Below are 19,205 nucleotides of genomic sequence, written 5' to 3'. Positions count from 1 at the left end.
TGTCTCTTGCAACTTTGTTAGTTATTAGCTCTAATAATGTGTGTATGTATATTCTTTACAATATCCTGCATGTATTATGTCATCTGTGAATAGTGATAGATTGGTATGTCCAATAGTGTACTAAAGGTTTCTTAGGCTCTGTTCATTTTCTTCATTCCTTTATTTTTATTTCTCCTCAGACTAGGTAATCTTAATTGACCTAAATCCAGTTTACTGATTTTTTTTCTGCCTGCTCAAATCTGTTGCTGTATTCATGTAGAAAGATTTTTATTTTGGTCATATTTTTCAACTCCAGAATTTCTATTTAATTCCTTTTACTTATTTCTAGCTCTTTCTACCTACTTTTTACTTTTCGTTTTTTTAAATATACATATATTTTATTTTATTTTTTTACAGCGAGGAGGAGAGAGGGATAGAGAGCTAGAAACATCGATGAGAGAGAAACATCGACCAGCTGCCTCCTGCACACCCCCCACTGGAGATGGGCCTGCAACCAAGGTACATGCCCTTGACCAGAATCAAACCTGGGACCCTTGAGTCTGCAGGCCGAAGCTCTATCCACTGAGCCAAACCAGTTAGGGCTCTACCTACTTTTTAATGGTGAGACGTAATTCTTCTGCTTTCCTTTAGTTCTGTGTACATGGCTTCCTTTACCTCTTTGAGCATATTTAAAGTAGTTGATTTAGACTTGGCTGGTATGGCTCAGTCAGTTGAGCATTCTCCTGCACACTGTAAGGATGCCAGTCTGATTGTCAGTCAGGGCACAGACCCAAGTTGTGATTTAACCTCTGGTTAGGATGCATGTGGAAGGCAATCGATTGGTGTTTCTCACATTAATGTTTCTCTCTCTTCGTCTCTCTCTAAAATCAATTAAAAACACATTTTAAAAAATTAAAGTTTATTGAAAGACTATCTAGAAAGTATAAAGTCTGGGCTTCCTCAAGGACAATTTCTATTCATTTCCTTTCTTTTCTGTGTATGGGGCATATTTTGCTTCTTTGCATGTCTTGAAATTTTTTTCTTGAAAACTGGGAATTTTGAATATTATAATCTGGAAACTCCAGAAATGTTCTTCTCCTCGCCAGAGTTTGTTGTTATTGCTTACTGTGGTTGTTTCTTTGGTGACTTTCTGAACTAATTTTGTAAAGTTCATATTCTCTATCATGTGTGACCAATGAAGTCTCTAATCCTTCAGCGTAGTGGGCAGCCAGGAATTTGGTAGAGATTGCCTTTAACAACTGGAACCAAAAACAAGTCTTTGCAGATGGGTTGTGTGTGTGTGTGTTGGGGCACACCTTCAACATTCAATCAGCCAGTTTATAATTCTGACTTAGCCTTCACTTTCTGTTTGAACAGAAGCTGAGAGTTAGAAAAACATGAGATTTAGGGTCTTCTTAAGCATGTACCTTGGGCAGTTGTGCAGCCTTTGAGATTTCCAGGAAAAATGTGGTAGCTTTTCAAAACCTTTATTTCCCAAGTATCTCATTCCCCAGCTTTTCTCCAAAGCTTTGTCTGTCTATTGTTTGCCCCAACTTTTACCCCTTGCCCCAGGCAGCAGAAATTAGTGTATTTGCCTTTAAATGTTTTACCAAATGCCCTTCCCCCCAATGTAGTTGTGTCAGTACAGGGACAGTTCCAAATTATCCTAAATAAAGGCAAGTCTCTTGGGCTGGTCCTTCAGGGAGCCAACAGACAGGTCCAAAAAAGCAACCACAATTCTTTGAGAATTAGGTCCATTTTACTTCTGGGAGTTGTTTCCAAAGGGGCCAAGGAACTAGCGAGTAGGGATGGGGCCACTGTAAGTTAAAATACCACAAAGGTCTCTTACAAAAATTCAACTGTTGTGTTTTTTTTTAATTGATTAAGCATTCTCCAAGTTGCTATAAAATTTTGATTAGTTTCCAGAGTTTCAATAAAGTTGATTTACTGCTTTTGGGATTCCCTATACTGCCATTTTTCTTCTGCTTTGGGAAGGTCTTCTTAATAAGGATAATATATCTGGGGAGAGAGGGAAGGAGAAGGAATATAGGGGACAGTGCTAAGTTCACTTTATTCAGGAAGCATACCTTGATTAATCCCAACTGGGGCCATATTTTAGTATTAGATTAATATGCATTGATCTGTCCCATTTAAATATTAAGTTGACTTATGATTTTATATTTCATCATTTCAAAATATAAAGTTAACACAAAGAATTAAAAAATGCTTGTTAACATGAAAAAAATTAAGTTAGAGACACATTTTACGTATCTTAAATCCCCATCTCATGCCTCCCATCCCATTAGTAACTAAAGTTCGCAGGGCTGAATGAATGCTTTAAATGAATGATTTAAGTGAAAAACAAAATTAAAACAAGTGGCATAGTATTTTGGTACTTTTTAATATCAAGTATCACCAATTAGATCAGCACTCTTCATTTTAAAAAGTATTTCTAACATAATTTCTACTTAATGCATAGGAAAGTTTACTTTCTGAAGCAAAATACATATGTCAGTGAACATGGCAAATTTTGTCTCAAGTATGCAAAAAGAGAAAGAAGATTGTTATGACTAAATAAGGGACAGACAAAAGGAAACATTAAATCATTTGCTTGGGTTTCCTTCAAAACAAATTTATTTTCCATATATTTCAAACTTACTCATTGTTTAATTCTAAAGCTTGGTAGGCTGCTTTAATTCGAGATAAAGGATTTCTTTCCCTCCATGCCTTCTGCATAACTGTAGGAAAAATATTTCAAAAAGTAGATGAGATGGTAAACATAAATAATTTTATGCAAAACACATGAAGAATGAGCTAGGAGGGTAAACAAAGGCTTAAATAACATGTTCTTAGTAAATGTAAGAAACAAGAAATTGGGGTGCTAGCTCACATTAACCTCATGAGAAATTTATATTAAATTTGGAAGTTGCACACATAATAAAGAGAAATATACTGTTTTTCTGGTCTATTTTAATAACACATAAGGTACTTAATCAAATTAATCACATCATTATACATGAACATTTTTATACTATGTGCATATAAAAATTGAGTCTGGGTGACATAATCAACATGAAATATTCTAGCTCTTTATAATTTTGAAAAGATTCTTTGGAACTGCTAGAAATATATAAAAAGAGTTAAAAATAAAGTCTTTGTCTAATCAATGATTCAATCTAGAAAGAATGTCTGAATTTACATTTTGTATTCAAAGGGGGGGATTAATTTAGAATATAGTACATTTAAGGAAAATGTCAGTTTCTACAAAGATTCAACAAAAACCTGAATTAGAATCTCTCTGAAATAACAATATCAGCTATCATTTACAGTACCAAATGAAAATTTCACACTAAGTAAAGTTTCTTAAAAATTAAACAAATAAAGTAGACTCATGAAACTATCTGGCCTATTTCAAGGTTGATAAGAAAAATAGAGTATCTATAAATGTTGTTTTTGGAACAAAACCCACAACTGTCCAAAAAGAATAATGTGGAAAATGTTTGAGTTTTCCTTTGGAAACAAAATATTAGTCTTGGCTTAGAAAATAAGACAATACGTATATTCTACTTGTGTAACAAAAATACATTTCTAATATCAAACATATCTCCAGCTAGCTGACAGCTAATGCTTCCTCAACTTGACACATCAGCACCCATCTGATAATAACCAGGTGAAGAACAGCATTTTACTGAAACATTAAAATACAACATGAAATTAAATATTAGATTCGCCATTTTTTATGGTGGGTTCTCTTCTATAAGTTACATGATACTCACAAGTCAAATTTTGTGAATCTTTACCCATATTTTATTTTTAAATTTAAAATTGAATTTACTTAGAAGCATTCAGAATGTCAACAAAACAGCTGCAATTTCTTTGCAATTACAGAATGGTATTCAGTTAACAGAACAACAATGATTTTGTATAAGCTGCATCAGAGACAACTGACGATGAAAAAGTTACTATTCCCATATGTAATTTGTGCTGTGTACCAACAAGAACCTGCTTTAAATTTCCATGGCAATTTACCCCTCCATACTGTCCTGGGCAAGGTTAGTGGCTATTGAAAATATCACCAGGATAGCCGGGACCGGTTTGGCTCAATGGATAGAGCGTCAGCTTGGGGACTGAAGGGTCCCGGGTTCGATTCCAGTCAAGGGCATGTACCTTGGTTGCGGGCACATCCCCAGTAGGGGGTGTGCAAGAGGCAGCTGACTGATGACTCTTTCTCATCGATGTTTCTGACTCTATCTCTCTCCCTTCCTCTCTGTATAAAATCAATAAAATATATTAAAAAAAAAAAAAAAAGAAAGAAAATATCACCAGGATAGGACTATCTAAAAACACATTTGGTAGTGTGTAAAGTATACAAAAAAAAAGACACAATGCTTACACAGCCTTACATTTCAATTTTTCTCTTCAGAAGGAGTGATTTGTGTATGGGAGAGGGGGGCAGGTAAATGCTTTAAAGAGAAGAAAGAAAGAAAGAAAAAAACTATGTTAGAACTTATTTATCATTCTCCTCCTCCTCTTCATCTTCGTTTTCTTGTTTTTTTCTTTTTCAGCCCTCCCTTTTTGTCTCATCAGGCTCTGCTCTAGCTTAATATGCAGTAGTATCCATCTCGTATTTCTCCTTCAGCTTGGCAGCCTTCTTTCCATAAGGCTGCTCGTCACCTGCAACAGTGTGATTTCATGTTCCCAGCTTCTCTGCAACGTCACCATGGATAGGCCAGCATGCTCCCTTTGATTTTGGAGCAATACTCAGAACAAGAAAAAGGCTGAAGGAGGTCTCGGGTGCATTGGGATCCTTGAATTTCCTTTTTGTTTTCCCTTTAGAAAGAATACAAGTTCTCATTTCTCTTTCATAATGGGCCTTGTCCACCTTTGCCATGTCTTCAAGTTTTCCTTTCTTTTCAGCAGATGTGGTCTTCCACCTCTCTGAGCACTTCTCAGAAAACTCTAAGGAGCTGACTGAAGTACTTGGGCACTTCCTCCTTGTGCTCTTCCTGGCAGGTTTGCACAAAGAAGGCATACGAAGACATTTTGCCTCTTGGCTTTTTAGATCTCCTTTGCCCATTTTCAAAAAAAATTTTTAATTGATTTAGAGAGAGAAAGAGGAGAAAAGGAGAGAGAAAGAGAGAGAGAGAGAGAGAGAGAGAGAGAGAGAGAGAGAGAGAGGGGAAGAGAGAGAGAGAGGAGAGAGAAACATCAATTGGCTGTCTCCCACATGCACGCCAACTGGAGATCGAACCCACAACTAGGCTATGTGTCCTGACTGGGAATCGAACCTCTACCTTTTGGTGTATTGGCTGATGCTCCAACCAATTAAGCCACCCTGGCCAGGGACTGCCATATTTAACTACTTTTCCTCAGGGAGCACACAGTTGCCGAGTACCTGTTCAGCCGCACCTGCCCTGGCACTGTCTCTATGGAGTATAATATACTGTATGGCTCTCTTCATCAACATTTTTAAAAAATATATTTTATTGATTTTTTACAGAGAGGAAGAGAGAGGGACAGAGAGCCAGAAACATCGATGAGAGAGAATCGTCGATCCACTGGGGGATGTGCCTACAAACAATGCACACGCCCCCAACCGGAATCGAATCTGGGACCCCTCAGTCCGCAGGCCGAGGCTCCATCCACTGAGCCAAACCTGTTTCGGTTTCACCAACATTTTAAATAGTTTGGTATTCTAGTATATTAAGAATATATCTCAATTTATTTAACAAATTCTTTTTTGATGCACAATTGTGTTACATCAAATTTTTTTGCACTGGGCCTCTAGTTTTCTTACAGAAATATTATAAAAACACATTTCAATATCTACCTTTGTATACCTGATCAAGAAGTGGAATGGTTAAAATGTATGCATCTTTTAAAAGATTCTGAATTTATACTCCAAAATCCCTCCCAATAAAATTTACATTAACTTAATATTATTTCAGGCAGTGTAGGAGAGTGACTGTTCCCATACTTCCTTACCAACACTGAATAACATTTGCCGTTATTAATACATGAAAATGATCTCATTTACTCTTAGATGTCTTTTATTTCTAGTAAGGTCGTCAAATCCACCGTTAAGCATTTTTCTTATTGTTTTTAACTGCACTATCCAGCTTCTCAAAATTATTCTTTACAACCAATGCAGTTCTAAGTCAAAGGGGAAATTAAGTATAAAGAAAAATACATATTTCCTTCTAAAAAAAAAAAAAGGTTAAGGAATAATCTAAAGCAAACTGCTAATTTAATATTCACCTGTCCTCTTTAAGATCTCTTGATATGCTTAAAAATAACACAAGCAGTTAACAAGTCAATCAAATTTATTTATTTTCAAGTTAAATAATATTCTAACATGCTAATAAACAGAAAAGACACTAGCATTTATCTCAAGATCAGGGGTCACAAATATTAATGCCTAAAAAGGCTAGGTAAAGAACATAAATGAATGAACTAAAAACATATGCACTGTCTAAAGAAGAATCAAAGCTCAGGTCTAACTGATTAATGCCAGGTGGAAATGCAGGTCCAAGTATGCCATATTTTCCAAATTTCTAAAGTGTAAATCTGAATTTTAATGTTAAGTCTCCCAGTTTTTAAATGTTGGGGGAAAAAATACCAAGAAAATGAATTATCCAAAATCACTCTTGGCTGGCCTTGAGGATATCTTTGTTCTCTGTTTTAGATAAGCCAATAGGATGAGAACAAAATCTACTAATGTAGTAATTTCTGATGACAATATTCAAGAGAAATTTATCATATCACACATTTGTCTGAAAAGATCAATATGGAACCAACAGTCCATTTCTGGATTAGCATTCACAGGTAAAGTCTGCCCTTGATTTTGGTCTTTAGCTGGGAATATGTGTAACTCTAGAAGTACATGAACCTTTGCAAGGACCAAAACAGGATGCATGGTTTTAAGAGAAACCAGTTTCTAAAGCCTTAACTTTATATGACTCTTTCCTATAACTCATCTACCTGAAGAATGTTCCTCTGATTGGTCAGTGCATCATGCAGGTTTTCCATTCCTACCCAACATCCACTTTCTCACTCCCCAAAAGATATATTCCTTTCTCCAACTTTATAAAAAGAAGTCTTACTTCTCACCCATCCTGAACCTTCCCAAGGTGCATTGCTCAGTATAAAAACCAGACAATTCAAAGTTCAGGTTTGGGAGTAGCCATTTTTAATCAAGGAACCTATAATAGGGTTCCACCTTTAACTTACTTTTTAACAGTGAAGCTCATCATTATTCTGGCCCTTAGATACACTGAATTCAAGTATATTGTAAAGGGGGGAGGGAGTGATAATGCTTACCAGTTCCATTTATCAGCATCCCTCTTCCCTTACGATCAAAGAATGCATTCTCCTACAGGAAGGTCCCCTTACAATAAGGCCAAGGGGGCATTAGTAAGAAATAATAAAGGCAGTGGAATCTTATTTTGGCTGAGGTAAGGTCTAGGCAATCTATGAGATTCTGAGACTCTATCTTTCTATCTTATAATCTGTGTTCAGAAGAGAGATGGCTGTCATGGGATGCATGTTAATATGTTTATCTGAATTGAAAAATGAAGTCAGACTTTGTCAGAAAGTAAATCTGATTTGGTTAATAGGACTGACAATGAGAACTTAGCCAGCCAATTAGGTTATACAGAGGCCATTTTCCAAAGTTGAAAGAGCCAAATATGGAGCTCCAAGGATTTGACAAAAATATAATTAAAGTACACAATACCATTTAGAACCTTATGGTCAAAGAAAATTAATTTTTTCATTTATACTAAAAATTTATTGTGGAAAACTCATACATGTGATAAAAGACTCTCAAGCACAAAATAATCATATTAAAATCATATGAAGCTTGGGATGGATATGAATTCCAGAACAAAAAAGACTTCTAGGAAATGTACTACTGTTAAAGGGTATTTGCTCATGTATTTTTCAACAATGGTATGTATCAAGTCATTACATTCCTTGAGATACATTCAAATATAGGATATTCTAGTTTTATTTTCAATTTTCTATATTTGTACTATATTAAAAACCATATTCTTTGCAATTATTTAACCTTATATCAACTTAAAAGTATGTTAAGGGGCCCTGCTGGCCAGGCGGCCCAGTTCGCTGAAGCGTCAGCCCATAGCCTAAAGGTTTCGGGTGTGATTCCGTCAGGGCACAGACCTAGGTTTCAGGTTGGGTCCCTTGGATCCCATGCCCTATAGGAGATAACCGATAGACATGGGTGCTTTCTCTTTCTCTGCCTCTCTGTCTCTCTCTTGTTCTTCCTCTCTCTCTAAAACAAATAAACACCCTTTGGTGGAATTTTTTTTTTTTTAAGTGTAAAGAGATACACCATTTTCTCAAAATTCTCTTAGGAGGTATGTGAACAAAACTGTTTCAGGACCACAGCTTTAGTGGACAGCCATGGTTGCTACACTTTTGCCATTAACATAAACATTAAGCATCTAAACATAAAGAACTGCTTTTTCAACTACTTACAATTAAACCCTTTAATGTAAGTATACTGACTACCCTAGGATTTCCTGCTACCACCCACCCTTAATATATTTAATTCAGGAAAGAGATATCACAATGAACTCACTTCAATGCTGGAAAACTGGCTATTTTTCAGACCCTTATTATTGGTGTTTTTCTTCTGCCTGTCAATGTGGTGAGTGATAGTGGCAATGTGGCAGTAGTTTAATGGTTAAGAGCCAGACTTGAATTTGAAACCTAGCCTTATCATTTAACTAGAGGCCCGATGCATGAAATTCGTGCAAGAGCAGGCCTTCCTTTCCTCGGCTGCCGGCCCTGGCCCCCCTCTGGCACCTGAGACCCAGGCTTCCCTCCGGCCACAGCAGGTCCCCAGGAGCTAGGTTTCCATCACAGCCCTGGCTTCATCCGGAAGGTCATCCTGAATGACGTCCAGTCTAATTAGCATATTATAGCCCTTATTATCATATTATAGATAGAAGATAGCTAGATGACTTAGGCATGTTGCTTGATTCCCCTTTACCCCTGATTCTTTTTTTTCTTTTTTTAATTGACTTCAGAGAGTAAGGGAGAGGGAGAAAGAGATAAAAACAACAATGATGAGAGAGAATTATTTATCGGCTCCCTCTGTATGCCCCCTTCTGGGGATCAAGCCTGCAACCAGGCATGTTCCCCTGACTGGAATCAAACCCAAGACCCTTCAGTCCACAGGCTGGCACTCTGTCCACTAAGCCAAACCAACTAGGGCTCTCACTGGTTCTTTATTTTTAAAATAAGTTTGATAATAGTACCTACTTCATAAGATGATTGGTACATTTATATAAATTTCTTAGAACAATGCTTGATGCATACTAAGTGCTTTACAAGTATTAACTATTATTAGTGAAATTGCTGAAAACATCTGTGACACCAACACCACTCATTCATTCATACTTTCATCAGATAATAAATATTAGTATTTGTATTTACAGTATGCTAGGCACTGTGCCAGATGACAGGGATTCAAAGATGATGGAATATAGTACCTGCTTTCCAAAGTTTCACACCCTATTAGGGAGGACAAACATTAAAGCAACATAATGACATTAGCAAAGAATTGTTTGTGGTTGAAATTGTTTCATTGAGGTTTGAACTATACTGTAGAACTGCAGAGAAGAAGGAAGATCCCAGAGAAGATTTTCTAGAGAATTTGACTTTTAATTTGGACCCTGAAGGATAGAAAGAAGCAGAAGGATAGATAAGGAGGGAAAGGGCATTCAAATTACAAAGCTGTACATTTAAGAGTTTCAATATTCTTTCTATAGAGAAGAGCTTAGAGAGAATTAAACAGGCATTTCTATGATCTTCTACCACTTTAAATGCATCTCTAACTTATGACTGGAATAAAATCATGTCCCATTTTTCCCTACATGCCACGCCCCAATGTTTATACTTTCTCTTACTCTTTTCATGTATGTATAATTGCAGGTGTTAATTTTCCAGACCAAATTGGATACATTTTTCTCTGCATTAGCAATTGCTGCATTTTATCTGAAAGATTTTTTTTAAGTAATAATAGAAGTAGTATTTTAATGAAATAAATTCTTTATAAGACAGAAAGGTAGTGTAACTGCCTAGTTTACAATCATAATTAGTTTCAATTTAATCTGGCTTTCTTGTCAATAATGCAAACAACTCCAAGCCAAATAACTTTGTATATTATAATAAATAACTATAAAGAGCTTTAAAAATAATTTTCATGACCACTGCTTATCCCATGAACAGAGACAACACATACCTGTGTCTGAGGGACGTAAAGAGTCTGAGTCACAGGTGAAAAAGGTCTGATGGTCTTGAGCTGACAAGTTCATGTCATAGTATGTAAGTGGCTCTTTACCAGTCACCCAAGTGAGTCTTTACCAAAACACAAGAAAATATGTAAATCAAACATGAGAAAGCATTGATTTGCTTTAACAGATACTATTTAAAATTCAAACAAATATTGTTAAAAATTCTATTTCAGGATGTTTTAAAAGTTTATTTTAATGAATAAAACAAAAGAGGTAACCTACACAAACTACTCAGAGTATAATAAAACATAAAAAAAACAAAAAGGGATAGGCTAGATTATCCAACACACATTGTTTCAAAATTAGATTTGAAGGGATAAGACAATTTGTTTCAGATATATACCTTTTTAAGTATACTTCAGTAAATTTTCAGTGAGTTAGAATGATTAAAAGTAAAAGTACAAAGAAAAAAGAAAACACAGATGGATTTTTACTAGGTATCAAGATGGTAAAGGGCTTTCAAAGCATAAAAGCAAAGAGGAACTTTTCTCAGATGTTACTAAATTAGAAATTTAAACTTTCATATTCCCCTGAGACTCAAAGTAGCACGTTAACAGATTGGCTAATAAATACATTTTAAAATATGCAATCTCATTAGTCATTAACAAATACCAAATTAAAATAAATAATTTTTACTTTCACATATTAAATTGGCGAATATGTATATATTGTAGGTGGAATATGGACTCACACATTCTGCTGACATCATGTAAATTGGCATTTATATTTCTGGTTCCAGAAATCAATTAGGTAATATCTATTAATAGTCTTAAAAATATTTACACCTACCTAAGGGATGGGTATATAGTATATTATACCACCCTCTCTACTTTTATTTTTCAAATTTTCCATAACCAAAAAAAAATAAAGGGAAGGGGAAAAAACTGTTCACACCCCTTGATTCAGTAATCCCAGTGCTACAAAGCAAACCTAAGGAGATAATCATATATGTGGTTAAATATTTATATAGAGAGATATCCCTCTAGTGTAAATGTTAACAGTGAAATATAATCTAGGACCCAGATAGGCAAGAAGTAGAGAAGGTATGGTAAATACAAGCACTAAAAATCATGTTTTTGAAGAAATTCTGTGGGAAATTCACACATTGTGATGTTTAAGTTTTGATTCTATACATGCATATAGAACAGAAACTGGATGGAAATACTAATAGCAATATTACTCAGTAGTAAAAAGAGGTGTCTTTACTTTCTTTTTCATACATCTATTTATTTTCTTCCCATTTTCTACAATGAATATACATACATTTTATAATCTGAAGAAAAGGCATTTTAAAAGCACATTGTATTATTTATATAAGTAGTAAAGATGTTAAGTTATTTAGTAGCATGCATTGCCTTGTTATGTAATGTTTTTAGCTATTCTGCAAGAAATTATCATAAAGAGAAAGAAAAAGGAAAAAGAAAATCCTTATTCACTTAACAGTTTTGCTATATATTCAAAAACCATAAAAAATTATTAACACTCTACATTATTCCCAAAATGAGTTAAAGCAGTGAAAAATATGTACAATATTCTATGTAATAAAAGCCTAATATGTTAAGTGTCCAGTTATCTGGTCAGCTGTTCAACCAATCAAAGTATAATATGCTAATAATATGCTAAGGCTGCTCAACTGCTCACTATGATGTGCACTGACCACCAGGGGTAGACGCTCTGACCAATAGGTTAGCTTGCTGCTGGGGTCTGGCTGATTCAGACTGAGCAAGACACACCCTGGAACCCTCTCTCAAGTCTATCCCTGGCTGGTCAACCTCCCACATCCCTCCCCAGCCTCGATGGGGTCCCTCAACCTCTTGTAATCCAAGACCCCTAGAGGGATGTCTAAGAGCCAGTTTCAGCCTGATCTGCAGGCCAGGCCAAGGGACTCCACTGATGCATGAATTCGTGTACCGGGCCTCTAGTCAATAACATAAACAAGAAGCAAATTAAAAAGACTCAGTAAAGTAAAAACTAGGATTGGGCCATAAAATGGAGTCTGGAATGAGGCTAACATGAAATGTATACACTTGCTAAGGGCTAGCTACAATATGACCACACAATTATTATCATTGCAATTTAGACTTTTACATTAAGATAAACTAATCATTCAAAGAAGCATACGTGTTCCTGATACTAAGGTAAAAAATTTATCTTTAAAACCTTCAAGAAATAGACACTATAATAAAAGCATAATATGCTAATTAGACCAGACAGCTGAATGACTTTCCGAACATAATTCCGGACATCCTTCCAGACAAAGCCACAGCGGTGAAAGCCAAGGCAGAGGCAGTTAGGGATGATGAGGCAGGCAGGTGAGCAGTTAGGGGCAATCAGGCAGGCAGGTGAGTGGTTAGGAGCCAGTGGACCTGGATTGCCAGAGGAATATTTGACAGCCAGTTTAGACCGGCAGTTGGAACATCCCCTGAGGAGTCCCTAATTGCAAGAGGGTGCAGGCTAGGCTAAGGGACCTCCACTCCCATACACAAATTTTGTGCACCAGGCCTCTAGTAAAATATAACAAAGAATAGCCTAAAAACTTTTTAATAAACACAGTGAGAAATTCAAAGACCTGTCTTTTGCAGAACCCCTTACAGGCTAGTGGCATCTCTCATAAAAGCCTAGTTTTCACTTCCCAGGACTGACTGTGCTGCACTATCAAGTCCTTAAGCACAGGGATTATTATGTAATCATTTAGTATCCCCATCATTTTACACAGTGCCCATACATAACAGACACGTAATGTTTCTTGTTCAATGAATTAAATAACATGCCCAATCTATCTCCAGGTAAAACACAGCCCTTCCCAAAATAAAAGTAAAGTCTCTTTGGTCATAAGTTTCAAAAGATGTTTTCTCATTTAGTGTATAAACCAGGAGAGAAATGGAAACAGTAGAGCACATAGAAAATGGCAATATAAAATACAATATAGAAGTACAATACCCTCTACTATGGCACAAATAAAGTTTATATTCACATTCAAATTGGTGTTTTCTAGTGAATGCTCAAATAAATTTTGAAATCAAGCACATATGCATAGGAATATACTGACATTAGTAACTTTTCTTAATCTCATAAATTCTTTGAAAAGGCTTTCTGCCATAAACCGAGTCAAATGTATACTTATTATGCATTGTGAGCACTATTATAATAAGTACTATCAAAGATGCTGCCAACTAAACTGCTAATCATTTTATCTTATATATCAATATCTCCAACTAAAAGAGCTATGATAAAGTTATAAAAACAAGTGTGTCCATAATACTTTTACTCTAAAACCAATGCTATAATTATACTGAAAGCAAAATGTATTACCTCCTATATTCTGCTCCTCTGAAAAGGTTTAAAGGGTTTCTCCATACTTTGCATTCTAAAAAACAAAGGAGAAAAGGGAGGAAGTGAGACAGTTTAATCAAATGCAGTTAAACCTTAATTCACCAACATTTACTGTATAGTCACTGTATGCTGAGTACAGTGCTAGCCACTGATAGCACAAAGATAAATAGGGGATGGATCACCCTACTGTCACGGAGCATACAGTTAAATCTAGTCATTCCCTTATTTCTGTCTTCACAGCATTTGGTTCATAATTCAATTATAGCTCTTACCATATTATAATGTGATTATCTGTTTGGTTTTAAGTTTCTCCCTTTTATTTCTTTTTAATGTTTTATCGATTTGAGAGAGAGAGGAAGGAAGGAGAGAAACACAGATGTGAGAGAAACATCGATCAGCTGCCTCCTGCATTCCCCCTACTGGGGGTGGAGCCAGCCACCCAGGCATGTGCCTTGACCAGAAATTGAACTTGGAATCAAACTGAGAAGATACTCAGCCAACTGAGCCACACTGGCCAGGGCCCTTTTATTTTTGTAATTGATTTTTATGAGAGAAAGAGGAAGGAAGGAAGAGAGAAACATTAACTTGCTATTCAACTTATTTATGCATTTATTGGTTGACTCTGTATGTACCCCAACTGTGGAGATTGAACTCACAACCTTGATGTATGAGGATGACATTCTAACCAACTGAGCTACCCAGCCATTATTTGCCTTTTTAACTGTGTTGACTTGAACTCAACCCTGAGAGTGAGGGCTTAAATTTTGTGCCCAGGCACCTGACTTACTTCACCCTAGTGCCAGTACTGCAAAATGGAGCTGATGTTACAAAATCAATAGTGGGTAAAACTGCTAGTACTTTAGCTCAAGTCAAAGTAGCAACACCAACTCATACTGGTCGTCATTGGATTCGTTGCCCCGAGCCCAGTAAAACAAGGCAATACCAAGTATGAGGATTGTCCACTGGCCTAATCTCCTTCCTGCTAATGGGACTGTGGATATGATAACTGGAGCCAGAGTGGCTGTCTTACACCACAAAGCAAAACTGCGTTTGGAGATGGCAGGCTAACAAAATAGGAGTCTATGCCTCTGATGATCCTCCCTCTCTAGATCGGTATTTACACGGATAGACAAACTTCTCTCTGTTGTTTCTATCTCCCACAGCCCAACACAATCATAACTATACAGCTCTGAAGACTAACTATATAGCTCTGAAAACATTAGATAAGTAATCACCTGACACATTTTGTCTGCCGGTTTCACCTTCTCTGCTGCTGGAAAGAGAAGCTGGATCTGACATGCTTCTTTCTGTTCCTCCCATCAATGGTCGCAAATGGTTTACAGACACTTGCTCAATAAAAGATGTGCCATGTTTTTGGAAGTACCACCATTCAAATATCTATGACAAACAGAAAACATCTTTCACTTAATACAGAACTAATGAGCAGATATGAGCTCAAATTAAAACATCTCAACATGTCCCTTTAATTCAGCATTTTATTTATTTATTTTTAAAATATATTTTATTGATTTTTTTACAGAGAGGAAGAGAGAGGGATAGAGAGATAGAAACATCAATGAGAGAGAATCATCTATCAGCTGCCTCCCGCACACCCCCCTTTGGGGATGTGCCCACAACCAAGGTCCACCTTCCCTTAAAAAGTCAACTGATAGACTATTCTCTACCATGTAGCAGACAAATGTATTACTTTACTTAAAGAATAAACAAACATTTCCACACTACTTAAGGACTACAATCTCTTTAAAAACTATTTTGCTATGATCTATTAGACAGAGGGGGGGGGGGGCGGCGGGGGGGGGGGGAGGAGACGTATCAGTTCTAAAACCTTTAGGAATGTTATTTTTTGCTTCAGTGACCAACAGAACAAATATGTTATAAAGATGCCAAAAGTATGATGTCATTTTGTACAATGCACCCCAATTACTCCACTGACCAAATGCTATAACATATATAGGACAGTGCAAGAAAATCAAGGCGCAGAATTTTTTCTATCATGCCAGTAACGTCTTATGCTCAGTCTAGAATGGCTTCTTTTCCTGCTTTCTTTTACTGAGTTAGCAGGCAGTTAATCACCACCAAATATGGCCCCAGATTGGCTTCTTTTACTAAGTAATGGGGTGAAACTTCTTTAAAACAACCAGAAGAAGGCCAAAGCTGGTTTGGCTCAGCAGTAGAGCGTCGGTCTGCGGACTGAAGGGTCCCAGGTTCGATTCCAGCCAAGGGCATGTACATTGGTTGCGGGCACATCCCCGGTGGGGGGTGTGCAAGAGGCAGCTGGTCGATGTTTCTCTCTCATCGATGTTTCTAGCTCTCTATCTCTCTCTCTTCCTCTCTGTAAGAAAATCAATAAAATATTTTTTAAAAATAAAAAATAAAAAAAAAATAAAACAACCAGAAGAAGAAATCATAAAGCAGAAGTTATTCATGTGACAGAAAAGACAAGATTTACATTAGGTCAGTCAGGGACATTAATCATAAAGGCCAATGACAAACTGTCCTTCACTATATGAAGTGTTGGCAGTTTTTTAATTAGTTAATATGTTAGTGGTTTTTATTTACATTTTGAGTCAACTTTTACCACAAAGGAGCAATAATAATTGGTAGTACTTACCAAGCATTGTGCCAAGTTCTTTACATGCATTATGTCATTTAATTCTTACAACTGATTTCAGAAAGAACATCTATTCCAGCTTTAAATAACTAGCTCTGGTTCATACCATCCATACTTTGTAGAGCTAGGATTTTTACTGAGGTTTACATGACTTTAGAGGTTTTAACCGTTATACAGACTGCCTCTGAAACATACCACAGTGTGTGTGTGTGTGTGTGTGTGTGTGTGTGTGTGTGGTAAGTACAGGTGGTGAAAGAAATTATAAACATAACCTTTGCTAATGAAAACTCATTAATTTTGCAAGAGTGATGGCAAAATTTACCCTTTAAAATGTTTCCTAATTTTAAAACTTTGCTTTAGCCCTAGCCAGTTTGGCTCAGTGGATCGAGCGTCAGTCTGCAGACTGAAGGGTCCCTGGTTCAGTTCCAGTGAAGGGCACGTACCTCAGTTGCAAGTTCGATCCCCAACCCTTGTTGGACATGCAGGAGGCAACCAATGGCTGTGTCTCTCTCACACTGACGTTCTGTGTCTCCACTTTCCTTCCACTGTCTCTAAAAATCAATGAGTAATATCCTCAGATAAGGAGTAACAAAAGAAAACAAAACTTAGGTTTAAAAAGATAGTATGCATCCCTGGCTGGGTAGCTCAATTGGTTAGAACAGTGGTCGGCAGTTTGCAAACCGTGTTTTGCCACTCTGTTGACTAACGAGTTTGCCGACCACTGGGTTAGAGCATATGTCAACTTACAGGTTCAATCCCTAGTCAGGGCACATACAAGAATCAAACAATGAATACATAAATAAGTAGAGCAACAAATGGATGCTTCTTTCTCTTTTCCTCTAAAATTCAATAAATAAAATTTAAAAGATTATATATATATATATATATATATATATATATATATATATATATATATATATGTCTCCTCTTATAAATCAATAGATTAAGACCCAGAATTTATGTGATTTGCCCCGGTGTCAGCCAGTAAGTGGCAGAATCAAGACTTAAAACTACATCTTCTAGTTCTAAAACCAATGCTATTTCTATTACCACAGCTGTTTGAAGATCATTTATTTTCTTTGACTCGTATTGACTAAATATGCTTAATTATGAATGGGCTTTATAAATCAATACACTTTGAGACTTATATTAACTCATAGTTTTCATCCTGGATTCCTCAATAAATTTTTTTAAGAGAAAAATCTCTTTCTTGTCTGGCATTTCACTTTAACAAAATGGTCAAGTGTTAGCCCTAATAAAAAAGACAAAACCAAAACACTCCAATACAAATGCTGTTATTTCTATTATAGCTGGAGAGCACCACCTACAGATGAGAAAAAAGTACAGAAAAATTCCTTGGCCATGCACACCATAGTACTCCCTAAGATTTTTATGTGTAGCAGTATTTTTCCAAAGTTCCTTCCATCACTAGGGATGTTAACAAAAATTATAGACTTTCAAATTTTTTAATTAAAAATGCAAGCTGGATGAAATAAGACAAGAAAAAGCTGAATTAAAGTTAAATTGGCTTCTTTATTGTAGTACTTCTCAGAGTAACAACCCAAAATTATTAAATGTTCACTCCGTATGAGCTACCAGTTTGTTACTTTTACACGCCTTACCTCATTAGCCATCATAATCCTATGAAGTAGATACTGTGATTACCTCCCAGTTTACACCTCAGAAAACCGGGAGATAGAAGAGCTAATGAATGTGCCCTAAGTCACACCACTAGAGTGAGGGTTCGCCAACTCAAACCCCACTCTTAAACACTCCACAGATAACTGGCAGCCTATAGGCGGAATTCAAGACACAGATAAATTCTTAGTTTGTCCAATGTTGCCAACATTAACATATTGTAAGATTTTATATAAAAACTTGTGTATCCATGCCCAAAATTGTTTGGCTCAGTGGATAAAGCATCAGACTGCAGACTGAAGGGTCCCAGATTTGATTCTAGTCAAGGGCATGTACCTTGGTTGCAGGCACATCCCCAGTAAGGGGTGTGCAGGAGGCAGCTGATGAATATTTCTCTCATCGATGTTTCTAACTTTATCCCTCTCCCTTTCTCTCTGTAAACAATAAATAAAATATTTTTTTTAAAACAAAAAACTTGTGTATCCAGGTTCTCTTGGGATAATTTGAAAAACTGGAAAATCTGGTAATAATGGTCCACAAGTCTACATGGCAACAATCAGCTTTAGCCCTTTCTAGAAGTAGCACGCATTGTCGTTTACCCAGCCCTCAAAGTAAGAATTCAGTGCTTACACTGTGTCCATTTCACTCACTTTTGTTACCAAGATGGGCCCTGCAAGCATTTAAATGTAACTCACCTCTCAAGCCCCTACAATGTAAACCTTTTATACACAACTGCATCCTGTCAATCACTAACAGTGGAGAGGAGATGCAGTGGCTTTTTCAAAATGCTGACCACATTTTGAGGATGCTGACCTACAAGTATTTATAATTACTGTAACTATATGGTAAAGAGTTGTGATCTTTAGAGAAATACAAAAGCATGAAGGAAATGTAAACTACTTACAAATATTAGTCCTGATATCAAAGAACATGTCCCTGTAAGTGCCACATAGAATTTGGACGTCAGTGAATTTAAAAATACTGTCACTGCCAAAAGGAGAAAAAAAAATAAAAAATAAAAGTTTAAAAAAAATGCAAATTCAAAGTACTCGTTACAAATAAGCAAGTGTCTTTACAAGTGGGGGAACATAAGTGGATTAATATCTAGTATAACATTCATTTGAGAAAGTTGTAATTTCTTAAAAAGCTACTTCAACGTCCCATTGTATGCTATCCTCAAAAAAAACTCGCCTTTCCTTGGCCAGGTAGCTCCAATGGTTAGAGCAGCAAACATAGCCCCTCCCTGCGCCCGACTCGCTGAAAGTTTGGACCAGACTCTCCAAATAATTGTCTCCTAAATG

General features: G+C 36.3%; 1 protein-coding gene and 1 pseudogene across 7 annotated transcripts in view; both read right to left on the bottom strand.

The window, feature by feature from the left end:
* Positions 1-19,205, bottom strand: part of ST7L (suppression of tumorigenicity 7 like) — a 70,897-nt gene that overhangs the window by 50,040 nt on the left and 1,652 nt on the right. For all 6 annotated transcript variants that reach the window (XM_084866208.1, XM_084866209.1, XM_084866210.1 and 3 more), the window contains exons 2-6: positions 18,809-18,891; positions 14,870-15,032; positions 13,614-13,668; positions 10,250-10,365; positions 2,639-2,717 (exon numbers count right to left, since the gene is read on the bottom strand). In XM_084866208.1, the coding sequence (XP_084722334.1) occupies positions 2,639-2,717; positions 10,250-10,365; positions 13,614-13,668; positions 14,870-15,032; positions 18,809-18,891 (496 nt within the window). The remainder of the gene's footprint in view (positions 1-2,638; positions 2,718-10,249; positions 10,366-13,613; positions 13,669-14,869; positions 15,033-18,808; positions 18,892-19,205) is intronic.
* Positions 4,452-5,056, bottom strand: LOC311612925 (high mobility group protein B1-like; annotated as a pseudogene). Its single transcript has one exon. The product of its transcript is annotated as a high mobility group protein B1-like (transcript).

The sequence above is a fragment of the Pipistrellus hanaki genome (assembly GCF_964339955.1).
Source record: "Pipistrellus hanaki genome assembly, chromosome: 18".
In the NCBI taxonomy this organism is placed as follows: Eukaryota; Metazoa; Chordata; class Mammalia; order Chiroptera; family Vespertilionidae; genus Pipistrellus; species Pipistrellus hanaki.
Note: the sequence above shows the minus strand (reverse complement) of the source record. Positions and strands in the feature narration are given on the sequence as shown.